Below are 17220 nucleotides of genomic sequence, written 5' to 3'. Positions count from 1 at the left end.
TCCTCCTTTCTCCAATGGAAGAAAGTTGTCTCAATCTCCTCATCAATAGACACAATTTCCCTTCTCCCAACATAACCTTCAAAGTAGTAACAAATACATTAGAGATGGATGTCGTGGTATTTGCATGTATCCTCCCACCTGGAAGACTACTACAAGTGAGTTGGGATTGTAAAGTTAGCTTTGGCTATATAATGAGTTTGAAGCCAGCATCATCACTTTATCTCAAAATATAAGAAAAAAAAGTGAGACTACAGATTCCATTCTTACACTGACAGACAGACATGTCATTTCCAGGAAAAGCAGGTGGTATACCTGGGAGTGCAAAAGGGAATATATTCTCATTTCTTTTTAAGCCAAATTTTTTACTTTTGTTGATTTGTCTTTTACCTAATCTGTGGATTTCTTATTCAGTTTACGATTTTAGCCAATTTACACCAAGATTAAATTGTAATCTGTTGTATAGTAATGACCACATAGTAGTGCCACAGAGTGGACACTTATTAAATATTACTAATCCTAAATTCCTGGCCTTTTCTTCTAGCAACTCTATGTACTTAGCATACCAATTAAGTAAGTCATGTGACATTAAATATTCCACAAATTTAAAAGACACATTTGCCGGGCAGTGGTGGCGCACGCCTTTAATCCCAGCACTCGGGAGGCAGAGGCAGGCGGATCTCTGTGAGTTCGAGGCCGGGCTGGACTGATAGCCCCGAAACAATACAGAGAAACCCTGTCTCGTAAAAACCAAAAAAAAAAAAAAAAAAAAAGACACATTTGACTGACTCCTGGTCACTTTTAGATCTCAGCATGAACTACAGTAAAGACATAACAAAAAGCTCCATTGAGTAAGTAAATGAAAATAGAAACAGTTCTCAATCAAGTTAAGATTCATTTTGAAATTTGGTCTTTGGTGGTACTAAGGTAAAAAAATGTACATTTATTTATTTACTTACTTATTTAAATTTCTAATTAGCATAGAAAGTAGCACTTTTTCATACCCATTTTCTTTTGATTGATTCTCCATTCTGCCACTCTTCCCCTCCATTTCTCTGGGCCATGGCCCACTGTATCCCTCTATTTCCAGAATTCCCCCTCTTTCAATTCTACTTCTGGACTTCCAAGTTTGAAACTAAAGCAAGTATGTTGAGAACTTTAAAATCTTGTTAGAGTTTTAAATGTACTTCTATAGTAGTTACCAATTAGGTCAAATTATTAGCTTTTAGTACTCAGAGTTTAGATGGTCTACCAAACACTATAATGAGATAGTGGTACTTGGAGACCATAATTAAAAATCCTCCAACTAAAACACGCCCAAGACCAGATGGATTCAGTGCAGTATTCTACCAGACCTTCAATGAACTAATGTTAATACTCAAATTGTCCCATAGTAGAAAAAGGGAAAGTTTCAAATTCTTTTTATGAATAATGTTTCTATCACACACTAATACCAAAACCACATAAAGATCCAATAACAACCAAATAAACAGAATGATACGCCAATCTCCCTGATTAATATGAATTTAAAATTCTAAATACAATGCTTAGAAACTAAATTGAAGGAAACATAAACAAGAACATTCACAATCTAGTCATTTTCATTCCTGAAACGCATGATTTGCTTAACATATGTAAATCAGACACACTCAAGGATAGAAACTACATGATCATCTCAGGCTACTGACTTTTACATTAATTTTGTGTTCTTCTACTTTGTCATTAGCTATTAGGAACAATGATAAGTAGACTCAGTGGACCTTTAAAAGAGCACTTGAATTTGAGAGGCAAATGCAGTGAGGGGGAACATAGAAAAATAGAATGGGGTGGTGGATTTGATCAAAATTCACTATGTATGCATATTAAATTCTCTACAAAAGAACCTAAAGCAGATAATAAAAAATGGAAAGATACAAAAGATCAATAGCTGTCTATATACCAACTACAAACATACTAAGAAAGAAAGCAGGAACCAAACCAATATTTATAATAGCCTCATAAAATATCTTGAAATAAATCAAATCAAGGAGGCAAAAGACTTCTACAACAAAGAGAAGTTTTACATATTATTATGTGCTTTAGTTTGAGTCAGACTCCTGGTCATAATATTTCAGATTTAGGGACTGTATCTAGAGTCTTCATAGTCAACAGAATCATAGCCACCTACTTTCTAGCCAGCAGCCTGAAAATCAATGCAAGTATAAAATAAATTCAAATAACTTTAAATCACTGACCCTTTTAAAAATACGGAATAGCTGATGAGTGAAAGATGAGTAAAATATTTTTGATGACTAGCTCCGCTATCAAGAGTTTGAAATTAACCTGGATATGAAAAGCGGCCTTCTCCCTCTCTTCTTGGACATTCATATTTTTTCTTCTTTCTTTATTTGAAGTAGTCCCATTATTGCTAAAGGGATTATGCAGGGGTTCTGCGGTGGTAGGATTCATTTTTGCAGAGAAATCAACCTGTCTGCGTGCAATATAACTACGCCATTGGGACTGGATTAACACAGCTGCCTTACTAAAAAGAGAAAGAAAAAAAGAAAGAAAACTATTTTGGTAAACATGAAAACATAGAAGGTAAAAAGAGGTCGTCATAGGCTGCTGCAAGATATATCTTCTATATTTGATATGGAAACTTCACTCATGGGCTCTCAACAATAAATGTGCCCAAACAAGACTTGGCACCACCATGACAACAGCACTTGTATGTTATTGTGGATGAAGATAATCTTATGAAGCTCCACCCCCGCTGAGAGAGGAAAATCAGTGTTAATCAGGAGTGAGCCTCCGATAGGTTATCCAGTCCCACATGGTTATCCCTAAACACATATGAACAACATTAAATGCATAAATAAAGTTGTATTTATAAACACATATGTGCACATATACATATGTAACACATAACTAAGAAGTTATAAATTTGACAATGAGTAAAGGAGACACAGGAAGAGTTGGAGGGAGAAGGAGGGGTGAAAATTTTGTAAATACAGCACTCACAAGAAATCTCAAAAATAAAAAGGTCTTTGTAACCTGTACATGAGTATAAAGGATATAAAATGTCATTTAAAAACAAAATTCCTTCTTTGTTAATTTTGTCATAAATGTAAACTAGTATAGATACCCATTGTTCAGAGAGAGATTTAGTTTCAGAGAGATTTTTAAATTTTCTTTTGCTTTAATTCATTAAAGATGAAAGATATTACAGAGATTCTTCTATATAATCAGGACACTGTAAAAAGTTGGGGCAGGGTGTACAGAAAGAGGGGTTATAGAAATATAAAAAACCAATATGGACTTGGCAAGAAGGGTTAGGTGCTTATTACTATGGGCTGCCTTAGAGAGGAAGAGGAACAACACTCTTAACATTCTTTGTGGTAAAAGGAAGGACACTAGCAGGGGTTTACCAGCTTTTCTTCACTTCTTGGCCATTTGAAAACAGTCAACTAACTTATACGCCCATTAAGAAATTCTCACATGTCATAGCTAAAAGTGATTTGTCAATTTCAGACACCTAGTAGCTCTCCTGAGTTGGAATTTGTTTCCTTTCTCATACAGGCTATTGAAGGAATTTTTATCATGGTACAGGGTGTAATCAAAGTGCTAGCTATTCTACCTTAATTTCTTGTGAAATTCCTGAGTTTGACTTAAAAAGTATTTGCAGAACAGATTCCATTCCTCAAAATTTTCTTGGCAGAGTTTTCAATAAATTTATGTTTGTTTTGGTGGGTTGAATGAGATGTTCCCCATTGTCTTGACCGTTTAAATAGTTTGTCTCCAGGTTTGAGACATGTACTCCCATTTGGGGCTCCAGACACTGAGCCTCCCAGCTTCCATGCTGCCTTGATCTGACAGTGATGGATTATATCTCTCTGGAACCTTATCTTCAGAAAAACCTCTTCTTCTACTCATTGCCTTGATTAGGTGTGTTATCACATCAATAGAAATTAACTTACACAAAATTTGGTACTAGGGAGTGGGTTATTTTGTGAAAAGCCTGCACATGTTTTTGTGGGAATGTAGATGACTTTGGGGCTTTGGACTAGAAAAATTATTGAATGTTGGAAAGAGAGAGACTGATAAGCTATTTTAGAGGAACTTGGAAGCCAGCAATACTGAAAGCGATTTGGACCATGGAGACAAAGTTTCTAAGGGGAGCAAATAGTATAGCAACTTTGAATATTGTTACATTTTAGCACACACACACATACACACACACACACACACACACACACACACACACACACAAAGAAAGAAAGAAAGAAAATGTGGCTAAGTTCTGCCCTTGTCCTAAGAAGTTTCTTCAGGCTACATCTAAATCCAATGAACTAAATTCTTTGTTAGAGGAGACTGCAAAAAGATTGAGTATTGATCCTGTCTTGCGGTGACTGGTAATCACTATTGTGCATGTCTACAAGGAAGAGCAAGTGGGCAGAGAAAGATGCTGCAGCCAAGGTTTGTATTGAGACACATCAGGAGATTCAGGAAAGGCTTGATCTGCTCTGGAAGGAAGGGAAGAGTATCACCCAGCTAAGCTTCTCAAGTCTGAAAGTAAAACTCCTAAGGAATTTTCTGCTCCAAGATGGGAACAACAAACAAAACTTCCACAAAGTCAATCCAGGGGCCAAGGATCTATCCCAACCTGTCAGCCATTTCTCCTATACCTACCCAAATGCACCACAAACTAGGATCCCAGTATTCGAATACCTGCGACAGGGGTGTAGGAATTCTAGCATTACACTGACCCCACCCCCTGACGATGGGTGGGACATGCACAGTGACATAATCACTAAGTCACTCATTACGGGCCCCTGCACATATGCAGCTCCTCCTTTTTAAGCTCTGCCACCATCTCTCCCCCTCTATGTTCTTCGGGGTTGGTTCCTTCTGAGACCCCTTTCTTTCCATCTCTACCAATAAATTCTACGTGGGACTGTTGACTTACCACTTGTGTCTCATCAAGGTAAAGTTTAGACAATTTAACAACAAGGAGCATCTCATTGAAACCACCACATCCCATTTCTCTACCCCTACAGCCCATGTCATAATGAAAATGCATTTAGTCCTTCATAGTTTTGCAATCTCAATAATATTCAAAGTCCAAAGTCTCTTCTAAGACACACATGCAAACAGTGAATATAACATCTATAAAAGAAAAAGTTCTCACTTTTTTTCACTGTGTTCAGTACTTTGAGGACTACTCATTGGAGAATTTGCCATCTTCATTTCTATGAATGAGGTTCCTCTGGCAGAGGGACTATGTATCCTGCTGTGTGCCATGTTTTCCTCCTGATTTCTCCCTTCAGCTTCTTCACAGATTAATGGGGGCGGTCTATTGTCAGAGTCTATCAGGTTTCCAGAAGTATTTGGTGAATCTGCTTCATATTTGTTTTGCAGTGTACTGTTGGTGTTGGAAAGGGCTGGCTGGGTTTCCTTGGTTTCCGGTTCCACCCTCTTTATGACTGTCGCATCCCCACATTCATGTGCACGTCTGCATTCATTACTGAGTTTCATTAGGCTCTTATAATAGTGACAGAGCTTGTCTGCAGCATGCAAAGTCAGAATGCTCCTGAACAAATGAAAGACCAGAACATTAATTAAGTAGACCTACCTACACCTATGGACACAAAAATGTGTCGGTTTTAAAAATAAGATTTACTATAGGGTCAAAGATAGACTTAAATTGGCAACACAATTCATTATACCTTATTTTTCATCATTGATGCACAATTTTATATTATTTTAAATAAAAATCAAAACATTAGTTTACTAAGATCTGTGCCAAAGAAGTCAGAAGGAGTGAAATTTTAGGTCCATTTTAATTTACTGTATTTTTCGTTTCAAAAAAATCAAACCTTTTACTATAATGATAGGAATAATGACTACCTAAATTTGGAGATGTTATTCACGAACTAAAAATACTTTCTACATTGATTATTATCACACAAAATATTTGTATTGGGTAGTCAAAGAACTTAAATTATGGGAAAGTTTTTTATTTGTGTTTTTCTATGGACAACTGTTATCAATGGCAAAGATAACTAAATCATAAATGACTAATGTTCTTGAAAAATTATTGCATTTCTATATTTTGGGCTTTATTCCTATATAATTGATAAAAGTTCTGTTTCTACTCATTTGAAAAGCTTAACAAATGTAAAGGACTTGAGCTGAGTGACCCCCCACTCATAGTCACAATTTTAACCTCCATTATTCCTGCTTACTTTTAAGTATCCAGTTCAGTTCACAGCACATGTACAGTATGCACAAGTCACTTTATCCCACCCCATCCCTGAAAAAACATGCAAACAAGTTACAACCTGACAACTAGTTTATGGATACAGTTAACAAATAGTAATAACTTGCTTGAATGTGTTTATTACATTCAAAGCAAGTGAAATTTTGAATGTGAATAAGCCATATATTCACAAAAGTTTCAAATAGAGAATGAACTGATAAAAGTTTGTACAACAATTTAAATAGTAATAATTAAATTATTACTTATTCTGCTAGACACTCTTAGAACACACTGGCCATACAGGACAGTTATCCAATACCATTGGTCAACCTTGAAAATATACACATAAATGCCTTTATTTAGACTGAGCAAGTTATATTTAAGTACTTAGGTCTTGTGTGTGTGTGTGTGTGTGTGTGTGTGTGTTTGAACACACACATACAGACAGACATATATATTTATAACAACAATTAAAGAAAAAAGAGGTCTTTCTGGCTTTCTCTTTTGGCTAAAAATTATGAAACAGACTCAACAGATATTTCTAAGAACCAACTGACTCTGGCTCCAGACCTTCCCCAATCAAGGGGAAGGCTTGAGAGAATGAAAGGATGAAAGAGAATAGAAAACTATATAATTATATTATAATCTCAGAAGTAAAGTATTAAGTAAACAAAGAAGACATGGCTTAGTAATTGCACTAAACATTAAGAAGCACATATACTGTTTTTCTCTTTATAATGAACAGCTATAGGTGAAACAATCAGAAATATTAAACCTCATGTATTTTCCGGAGCAATGAAAAATTTAACTTGTGATATGGAGTGATCAGTACAATTCACTCATTGTAATGCATTCAAAATTCAAGATCAAGAAAAGGAAATTATCAGTATTCAGTATTCAGTATTGGATTAGGATAACTCCCAGCATTTGCCCTCTGAATATTTAAAAACACTGATAGTCTTTTTCCACTGGGATGGCATAAGATAATACATAAATACTACATATGTATAATATGGTACTGTAGTGCCATATACTTGAATGTTTTCAAAATTACTTTAGTCACTTTTAACTATGAATTCTTGAAATATACACAATCTTGTAAAAAAATAATTGGTGAATAATTATGACTATTCGATAATGGTAAAGGTAGAAAATACTCCAGACACATTGCTTCTAATCAAACTAGTGTCACCATGGTAATCATAACACATTTAATCATGTGTTTACATTACATTATTTATGTTAAATACAACCAGAGGAAAAAAACAGAATCTTACCCCTTCTGTGTGGTATACTTTTCAGTTAACAAGTTGAACTCTTGAAGTTGGTACTGACAAAGTGCCAAGAACCATGCTAGGTCTTGATGAAAGTATTCTTCAACATGGACATCAGAGTGAGAGTTTAGCATGTCACCATTGAGCATTCTCAGAGCAGGTAGTAGTTTAAGTATAGAATGCCTATTAGGAACAAGATAGTAGTTAATCTTCACAAAGACTTAGTTTTAAAATAGCCACAAAATATCACATCACAAGCATAGCATGTTTATCTCAGAAAAGAATTCAATTTATGTCTCTTTTAGGGTTCTCCTTGTTTCCTAGCTGCTCTGCATTTGTGGACTCTAGGCTGGTTATTCTTTGCTCAGGATGGGGAGAGTGGGGGAAATGGGAAGATGGGAGGGAGAGGGAACTGGGATTGTTATGTAACATAAGATGATTTTTTAATTTAAGTAAAAATTAATTTTAAAAAGAATTAAATTTACCTAAAACATTAATGTTCTGTCACATATGAGTTTTATGTATCTTATGGATTTATCTTAAAATGAATAATAAACTCAAATTTCTAATGAGAAAATCAATGTTGGAAACTTGAGTTAAATTGCAATAGAAAAATGCCACTCTTATTAAAAGAATAATGTAAGAAACTGTATAATGATAATAATTTTGAAAATTACTATTTACTTGAGAATTTAGGCAAACCTTTATCAAGTCTCATTAGAGTATAATGTGAACGGAACTAAAACAGGGAGTGGGGAAGGGTTCTGGTTTTGTATGAAAATGACATCTAGAATTATATTTTCTCCTTAATTTTTATCATGAACTTTTTTGGGTATGATTAAAAGACAAAATTCAGTTCATAACACAAAGGCATAAGAACAGGACAGACAGCAAGAGTTGTAGATTAACTCAGCCATCAGAAAGTACCTGCTCAAGCCTTTCACAAGGAACACGTAAGTATGCTTTACAATGTAGTTAAGTCTGTTTCACAATGGTCCAGTGGAAAACTAGACTTCTTGAACAATAAGGGGGAGCCCTTGGACCCCAGATTGATGGCTGGGTGGACTGTCCCAGACCTCCTGAATGTGGATGTCAGTGAGGAGGCCTAGGTAATCTATGGGGCCTTGGATAGTGTTTATCCTGGCGTACAAATCGACTTTGAGTGCCCATCCCACAATGAAGGATGCTCTCTCAGTCTGAACTCTTGTGGGAGGGCCTAGGCCCTGCCCTGGATGAAATGACAGACTCTGGAGATCCACCATGGAGGGCCTCACTCTCCCTAGGAATCAGAGTGGAGATTGGGTGAGGGACTGGGGGCCTGGTGGGGAGGGTGGGGGAAGAGGGCAGGGAGAGGGAGCTGGGATTGACATGTGAAACAGGCTTGTTTCTAACTTTAAAAAAAAAAGGAAGAAGGAAAAAAAGAAATGAACTCCTTATTAGGGAAAACCTAAGACACTGATGACCAATAGCAAAGAAAAACAGAGACATGACAAGCTCGTGGATAGAAGGACTTAATGTTACCAAGGCAACAATTCTTCCCAAATTATATTACAAATTTAATTCAATCTCAGAATCCATGAAGGTATTTAATTAATATTAGTAAATTAATTAAAAATTTAAGTAGAGAAATGGAAGATCTAGGATATCACACAACTGAAGAAGAAACAAATGTCAAACACGACAACATGTTACTTCTAGGCTAAATTTGGAACTACTGTAAGTAAGACAGCATAGATTAGATAGAAACAAACAAACAAAAGCAAAAGACACATTGATAAGCCGAATAGCAACAAAGGACAAAAGTAAAGCCACACGAATCTCTGACAAAAGAGTAAACACGAACAAATGAAGCAAATCTGGGGATATTTAAATGAAAATATCCTGCATGTAGATAAATTTATACCTTTTACAAATATTAAGTTAAAATGCATCATGGACATAATTGTAAAATGAAAATACGTAGAAGCTAGCAAAAGAGGAAAAAATCTAGTGCACACACATACATACAAAATCATGATCAAGGAAACAAACAGTTGAAAAAGCTTAAAAGCTGAATTTTCTCCTTCCTTGTGGGTTGTTTTACGTTTTTGCTTTCTTTTCCCGTAGAAGTTTTAATTTTAATTGTATTCAGCTTTTAAGTTGAGGGGGAATGGGGATAAGAGGATTTGGAGGGAGGAGAGTATTTTCGGTCAGTAGTTTTGTAAATATAACACTTATGTATGAAATTCTCAAGAAAAGAGTATTTTTAAAATAAATAGCTTCTTTTCTATTGAGCAACAGAAAGGTAGTAGATCAGGATAGAACAGGAGCTGGAGAGGAATTGATAGGAGTAGATAGAGAGGATACTGTAATCAAGATATAGTGTACAAGAAAAAGAATCTATTTTCAATAAAAGGGGAAAATATGTACATAATAAATAACTCATGATTGTTCAGTACATGTAATGAACTGGAAGAAGGCTATAAATAGATATAAACTAATTAGATGTATGACTCTATTCTTTAATGACATTACAATTTAGTAGTAAAAATTTTATTTTCTAAGTGAAAAAGTAAGGTGATTAAATAAATGTAAGAAAATCATTGTGTTAGCAATTCTACATTCTTAAATTACTTTAAACTTGGAAATCTTATGGAGCCATTAAGAAAGGGTAAGTCCCCTCCAGAAAAGATTCATGGATCTTTGAGGAAGAGGCGGTGGAAAGATTGCAAGAGTCAGAGTTGGTGGATCTTTACCAGGAGGGTGTCTGCTGGACACAACAGGTTAGTTACTCATTGGAACTCACTAGGATTGTGACACCACGCATACAGCGTGCATAGGCTCAAATCATTCAAGTCTGTGAAAGGTGTGTGGATGGCAGGCAAAAAAATCTCACCCCAGTCAAGGAACTATTAATATCTGATAGCTACTGAGAGAGATGGATATTTCAAGTGGTGTGACCCATGGTAGGTCAGCCACACTGTGGAGTGGGCTCTATTTTTAAGATATTTGGGCAACACACACACACACACACACACACACACACACACACACGCACTGAGGAGAAAGATGAGGAGGGAAAAGAGAGTAGGGTAGGAGGTTGAATACAAAAGACAAGGTGGTCGACAGGTGAGGAGGGCGCAACGTGGGAATTATAATAAAATATTTCGTATGAAATTATCAAATAATAAAAATATTTTTCCTACTTTAAAAGAAAACTTAGACGAGATCGGACACGTTCAGGGTGGTATGGCTGTAGACATATCATTATGTAGATTATTGTAGCTAGGGAGTCTAATTTCAGTGACACTGAGATGGGCTTGAATTTCAATGATAGACATACGTTGATGCTGGCCTCCTCACTTCGACACACAAAAATTCCTAAGCAGTTCCCTTTAATCACAGTGTTTTGACATTCTTTTCCACGTAAACATTTGCTTGGATGTTCAAGACAGCAATGGTATGTTAAAATCTGTGAGGTATGTAATTAAGATTCATACTGGATTCACGTTTTTTTTAAAAAAAAAAAACAACAACAGTTTATACCTTAATTTTTGAAGGGCACAGTCCTCAGAATCACAAAAGACAACAGTGTGTGGGTTGCCCTTGAGTTCACCAGTCAGCCATATGTGCTTATGGGGAATACACAAGGAGGCTGATTAATGTAGGGAATGAAGTATAAGAACACTGTGAGATCTCAAGATTAGTTTTTCCAGCTGGGCTCCTCCTACTCAAGGGCCAAATCAATATTTCATTCAGTGAAAACTTCCTGGTGCATACTCTGCCACTTAACAAGCTCCATTAATCACTAGCCAATGAAACAAATTCTCAAAGGAGATTTCAAATGTTGCCTGTGGATTATGTTTTAAGAGAGATTTTTTTTTGCAGTGCATCAGTGTTTGCATGTTATCACTGGCTTGACATGAAAGTAAGAAACCAATTGGGAAAATCTATAAGTAATCCCTTTGTTGGTACCTTGGGGTTATGTAAAGTTCACCGAAACGAACTGTATCATAGTTGCCTGAGTCCTTTCATTAAGAAATCCATAGTTTATAGACTTCTTCATTTTAAACCCTCTAGATAAATGGATCTCTTCTTGTAGATAATGAAATATATAGTACAACAATTGATCTAACTGAAATTTGACAGGCTCAGTTTGCAAGTAAGGAACAGGCCAGTTAAGTTTTACTGCATCAGTCCAATTTCAGGAGGAAATAACTGAAACAGTAAGTTACATGATTAAAGGGGCTCATAAGGAGTTGACGGGAAAATGTTTCCTCTGTCAAAACAAAATTTAAGTTAATATAATAACTTGACTTTTCATCACTTGCTTGTATCACAATCATACTTTTAAATTTGCATGAATTCAACTATATGAGAAAACGGTTTAGGTAAATGATATTTTAGAACTATTTTTATAACATGCAAAGATAACATGCTATTCAAGAAGCTTTAATTTTTTTTAGGAAAAGTGGTATCGTATTTGGTCTCATGAAATGATAAGCAGGCTACTCGTGGATTAAAAACTACTTCCTTACCTCCAATTAATTTCCTGAAGTACTGGGTTTCCGGTGAGACAAAGCTCTCGGAGAGAGTGGCATGAGTTGAACCAACACATGATACTTGAAAGATCTAAAAAAAGAAAGAAAGAATGAAAACTAGCAAAGTAGCATAAATAATTTGTACATAAACTATCACAAATGAATCACCAATCTTCCAGTTAAAAATTAGGTGATATTTTAATTTTTTCCCATTGAATACCCCAAGCTTTCAGATCAAAGTGGGTACTGAGTGGAACATAGACTAGTATAAAATTAGGTTTTCTACCATTTAGCAACTATGTGAACTTGAACAACTCATTTCTACAATTCAGTTTTAGACTGTCTCGATGTGTGAGGACTAAATGAGGTAATGGATTTGATGTTCTACTAAGAAAAAAATATGAAGCCAAATATAACATAATACAATGCATACTAAAGCTAAATACATCAACAAACACAATAACATAGACCTGTACATTTAATACTAAATCTCATACGTAAATCTATGCTACTCTGCAGAGCAATGTGCACATTCACTATGTTCCCTTTTAAAAGGGCCCTGCCCACCTCCCATTCCTATCTCTGTTTTTCTCTTTTTCTCTCTCCCTCTCCCCCCACATGCTTCTCTTTCCTCTTTTCCCTGCTCCTGTCCCTGGAGGCCAGTCTCCCCCCTTCCCCTTTTGTAGGAGAAACTGCAGCTTGGGTAGGCTAGCATGCTGGATGCTCTCTGAAGCTAGAACTCAGACTCCCGCTAAGCTGCATATCACACACACACACACACACACACACACACACACACACACACACACACACAAAGTGAATATGTAGGAGAATCTTTGGCCAGCTTACCCAAGCGGCAGTCGCCCTGCCTCCGGTGCCCAGGCTAGCCCACATGAGCATGTGCATGCACAATAGGCACTTCCTCCCTGAGCCAAGGCCAGAGACTGCTGATAGAGAGACACCTGACCAGAGACCAATGAGGAAAGGACAATGCAGCAGAGCCAGCCGCCTGATCCAATGGGACCCTGGGAGGGGTTTTAAAAGCAGGCCTAACTTCCTTAATAAATGAGTCTGTAGCATGCTCTGTTACTCACTGACTCCCAATGCCTGAGTCCTTGGTGTTTCACCTTCTCACCCCTCCCCCAAGGGGTATCCGAGTGGGGTAACCCAGAACACCCTTTCTTTTTACAATACTTTTCCCTTAAAAAAAAACCCTGCTGCTTTAACTTTGTTGCATGATGTCTTTCTCTTTCGAGTAGCTTTTTAAAATTACAACACTGACTACACATGTATGCTGTGTGCACACACACAGACACAACATCTGTATTATTTTAAATCTGGATCTGATAGTAAGGAAAGATACTATGCCCTTTGTGGTTGTTCTATGATCTCAATAATTTTATGTCTAGGAGAACATTATTGTTCACCTAAAATGACAGTGGCATACAAAGATTCTGTTTTGCTGAATTAAAGTGGAAACTGCTAGAAATGAGGCTAGACCATGTGGGGTAAAGGACTGAGAAGAAGTGCATGAATGTTGGAGATCTCTTCTGAGAATTTATCACATGTCCTTGGCAAAGTGTTGATTCTTATGCAGGCTGAAAACTCAAAACGGCCCAGGTTTCCATCATTAGGAGAAAGGTCTAATAAACCTGATGCTAGAACTTGTGCAACCATTTATTAGAATTTCAGACCCAACATCATGAGACATGGCCGATCACCTCAGAGATCCAACTAAAGTCCAGGAGAATATATATGGTTTTTATAACTTGTGGTGGAAAATTAAGATTGTGGCTGCCACTTGGAGGGGGTTGACTGGAGAGTAATTGGGAAAAACATTTTATGGGCTTTGTTCAATTCATAATGCCTTAACAGCATTCTAATGGCTGAATGGCCAGTAGTAAAAAAGCTATCAGTAATCTTTTTACTCATCTTCATATATGCATATGCATATGTATTCAGAACAACTCTTCACTATAGTTGAGACAGAAATTAAAAGCCTATTATTTAAAATAAATAGAGTTCCACACTTACCAGAAAGACAATTATTGCTGACATCTAGTTTTTCCAAAGACACAAAATGAAACAGTGGTACAATTGTTGCTAAACTGAAAACAAAATATAAAAATTATTGAAAAAATTAACAACCTTATTCTTGTTATATTGTTTCAAGTACAACTCATTTACCTAATGCAATCATATAATTATAAGACATTATATACAATTATCTATAATTGAACAGTACAATTAAAACATTGAGTAACAGTATTTATTTAAAAAGCAATAAGTCTAAGAATGCAAGTAATCCTATTATGGAAAATTGATATTCATTTTTAAAGAGAATTTACCATGGAACATTACAACAATGGGAGATTTTGATTCACTTAAAAAAGAAATTACCATGGAATTGCTAATTTCAGTCACAAATACCATGAGCTTTGATGCATATTTGCTATTCAGTTTAAAATGGGTAGCTATCTGGGTATTATTTTGTTTTATATATTTTAAACACATGACCTAAATCTGTAAGGTACAAACTTTTCTGAGGCATTACTATGATTTTTAAAATGTTTTTAATGTAACTATAATGACAGCATCCCTGCCCCATTTCGTTATTCCAAGGCCCTCCCTGCTACACTAGTTTAAACTTCTCCGATGTCCCTGCCATGCTGACAGCATATTTTTATTTATTATTGGTTTACAAACACACACACACACACACACACACACACACACACACACACACACAGAGCCAGGGGTGTGTATGTATGCATGTGTGTGTGTGTGTGTGTGTGTGTGTGTGTGTAAATCACAACTGGTCACAGTGCAGAGGCAAATAAATCATGAGGAGCCCAGCTCCAAATGATAGATCTGTATCACCTTTAGCAAATCTGCAGCTCAGGGAAAATCCTAAATAGGGTTCAGAATGACTGTAAGAGCCATAATTGGCCATGAAACACTTTCTCCTACTGATAGTCACAAAACAAGACAGGAACAAGAATATCAATGGGCATTACAACATGGAAGGGGTAATTTTCAGGGTTCCACTCCTAGACAAAAGTCTAGAGACAACTAATGACTTCTGGGAGGAGAATTAGCCTCCCCCAGGGCTTAGCCCCTTTATTCATTCATTGAGGGTCAGCCTTGATACCACATACTACACACAAACAACATAAACAAACTCAGCAGGCTGTGTGTGTGTGTGTGTTAGCGTGTGTGCATACACATACAAATAGTTTTAGAAATCACTTTTAATAGAATAACTGATTAGACTCATTGTTTTAATGAAAAATGTTTTAGATTAGAGTGAGCTACTATCAATATAAATACCCAATGTGGTATTGTGCTTCATTCAGAATTGGAAATATGCTTAACATATAAACAATAAGTCCAAGAGGAAAGTTTGCTAGACATGAAGTATTTAAAATAAATATTTTCAAAAATTTTGTATGGTATATTATAATAGTGAAATTGTTGATACTTAAAGTCTCTTTTATTCATTTTTCATATTATATTGGTAATTAAGAACTCACTTTCAAGCAAGAAATATAAATGACATTTAACATGTAATATATATATATATATCATTTCAAGTAAAAATTGTGAAAGGCCATTCATACAACAAGGGCATCTTGTTCCACTATGTTCATAGTAGCATTATTTGTAATAGCCAGAACTTGGAAGCAACCTAGATGCCCCTCAACTGAAGAGTGGATAGAGAAAATGTGGTACATTTACACAATGGAGAAATATTCAGCAGAAAAAAAAAACAATGGAATACTGAAATTTGCAGGCAAATGGATGACACTAGAAGAAACCATCCTGAGTGAGGTAACCCAGTCACAAAAAGAGAAACATGATATGTACTCTCTCATTTATGGATCTTAGACATAGATCTGGGGAGCGCCAGCCTACAATCCCACAGCCAGGGAGTCTGCGGAACAGAATCTTCATCCAATGGCTGATGGAAGCAGAGGCTAAACACTGAACTGAATTCAAGGAACCCAGTGACAGGGAGGACTGATGAGCAGAGGGGTTAAGACTGAGCTGGTTTAACTCCCAGAACCAGCTGACCTGAACAAGGGATAGCTCTTGAATCCCAGCATTGGACTGATCAAGACCCCCTAAATGTGGGTGTCAATAAGGAGGCCTAGGCAATCTGTGGGGCCTTGGGTAGTAGATCAGTATTTATCCCTGGCATGCAAATGGACTTTTGGTGCACATCCCACAATGAGAGATGCACTCTCACCCTGGACTCTTGGGTGAGGGTCTAGGCCCTGCCTTGGATGAAATGACAGACTATGGAGATCCCCCACGGTGGACCTCACCCTCCTTGGGGAAAGGAGGGTGTATTGGGGGGGTTGGTGGGAGGGCATGGGATGTGGGAAGGGAATGGGAGAGGGAATGGGGATTGACATGTGAAACAACCTTGTCTCTAATTTAAATTAAAATAATATAATATATAGTAAAAATAATAAGTAGTCAAGTCAAGAAACAAAAATTTGGTTTCTGCACGTAAAAGTTAAACAATACAATTTACTATCTTAGTAGAATAAATGAAATAAAAGAGTATTTAAACAGGAAAAAAAGTTGTGAAAGGCTAATTAATGCTATCTTGATTGACACTTCTAATAAAGACAAGTTAATATTTTCTCACATAATAATGCACTAACATAGTTTTTGGCAAATTAAAATCACCCCAGTTTACCTGAATCTTTAAGTAATACAAAAAGTAACTTTCATAAACTCATGATTTTGAAACCAGTAAATGTAGTTAGTTCTCTGTATCAATACTGGTTTTTTGAAATTGTCCATTACAGCATTCAGCTAAAGAAGAGTTTAGTCAAAACAGCAGCAGTAATCTGGTGAAGATGGGAGAGTCTGTTGATAGCCAGGGATCTCTCAAAAAGTTGGACAAGTTCTCTGCCAATGAGCCTCACCTCTCCCAGCTTCTTTAAATTTGAATATATACTGAGCATCATCAGAGCCTGGGAGCAACATCAGAAGTAGGTTCACACTTCAGGCCCTGAGCAACATTTCAGTGAGGTCAGAGTTGCAGTCCCCAAGCACCTGTGAGAGGCCTAAATCCCACCTCAAAAGTAGAGTCAGAGGAAGACCCTAGCTTCAGGCCTGGAGTAGCTTTAAGGGAGCCACAAGCATCAGACCAGGCAGCAGCATCAGAGGAGCATTC

At 36.5% G+C, this 17220-nt stretch overlaps 1 protein-coding gene across 11 annotated transcripts in view; it reads right to left on the bottom strand.

Annotated features, from left to right (window-relative positions):
- Positions 1-17220, bottom strand: part of Lrriq1 (leucine rich repeats and IQ motif containing 1) — a 185343-nt gene that overhangs the window by 110378 nt on the left and 57745 nt on the right. For all 11 annotated transcript variants that reach the window (XM_040754967.1, XM_040754968.1, XM_021225984.2 and 8 more), the window contains 5 exons: positions 14064-14137; positions 12027-12120; positions 7513-7692; positions 5165-5566; positions 2320-2518 (listed from right to left, as the gene is read on the bottom strand). In XM_040754967.1, the coding sequence (XP_040610901.1) occupies positions 2320-2518; positions 5165-5566; positions 7513-7692; positions 12027-12120; positions 14064-14137 (949 nt within the window). The remainder of the gene's footprint in view (positions 1-2319; positions 2519-5164; positions 5567-7512; positions 7693-12026; positions 12121-14063; positions 14138-17220) is intronic.

Source organism: Mesocricetus auratus, unplaced genomic scaffold (genome assembly GCF_017639785.1).
Source record: "Mesocricetus auratus isolate SY011 unplaced genomic scaffold, BCM_Maur_2.0 Super-Scaffold_100011, whole genome shotgun sequence".
Taxonomy (NCBI): Eukaryota; Metazoa; Chordata; class Mammalia; order Rodentia; family Cricetidae; genus Mesocricetus; species Mesocricetus auratus.
The sequence above is the reverse complement of the archived record's forward strand: the minus strand, read 5'-3'. Positions and strand labels throughout refer to the sequence as shown.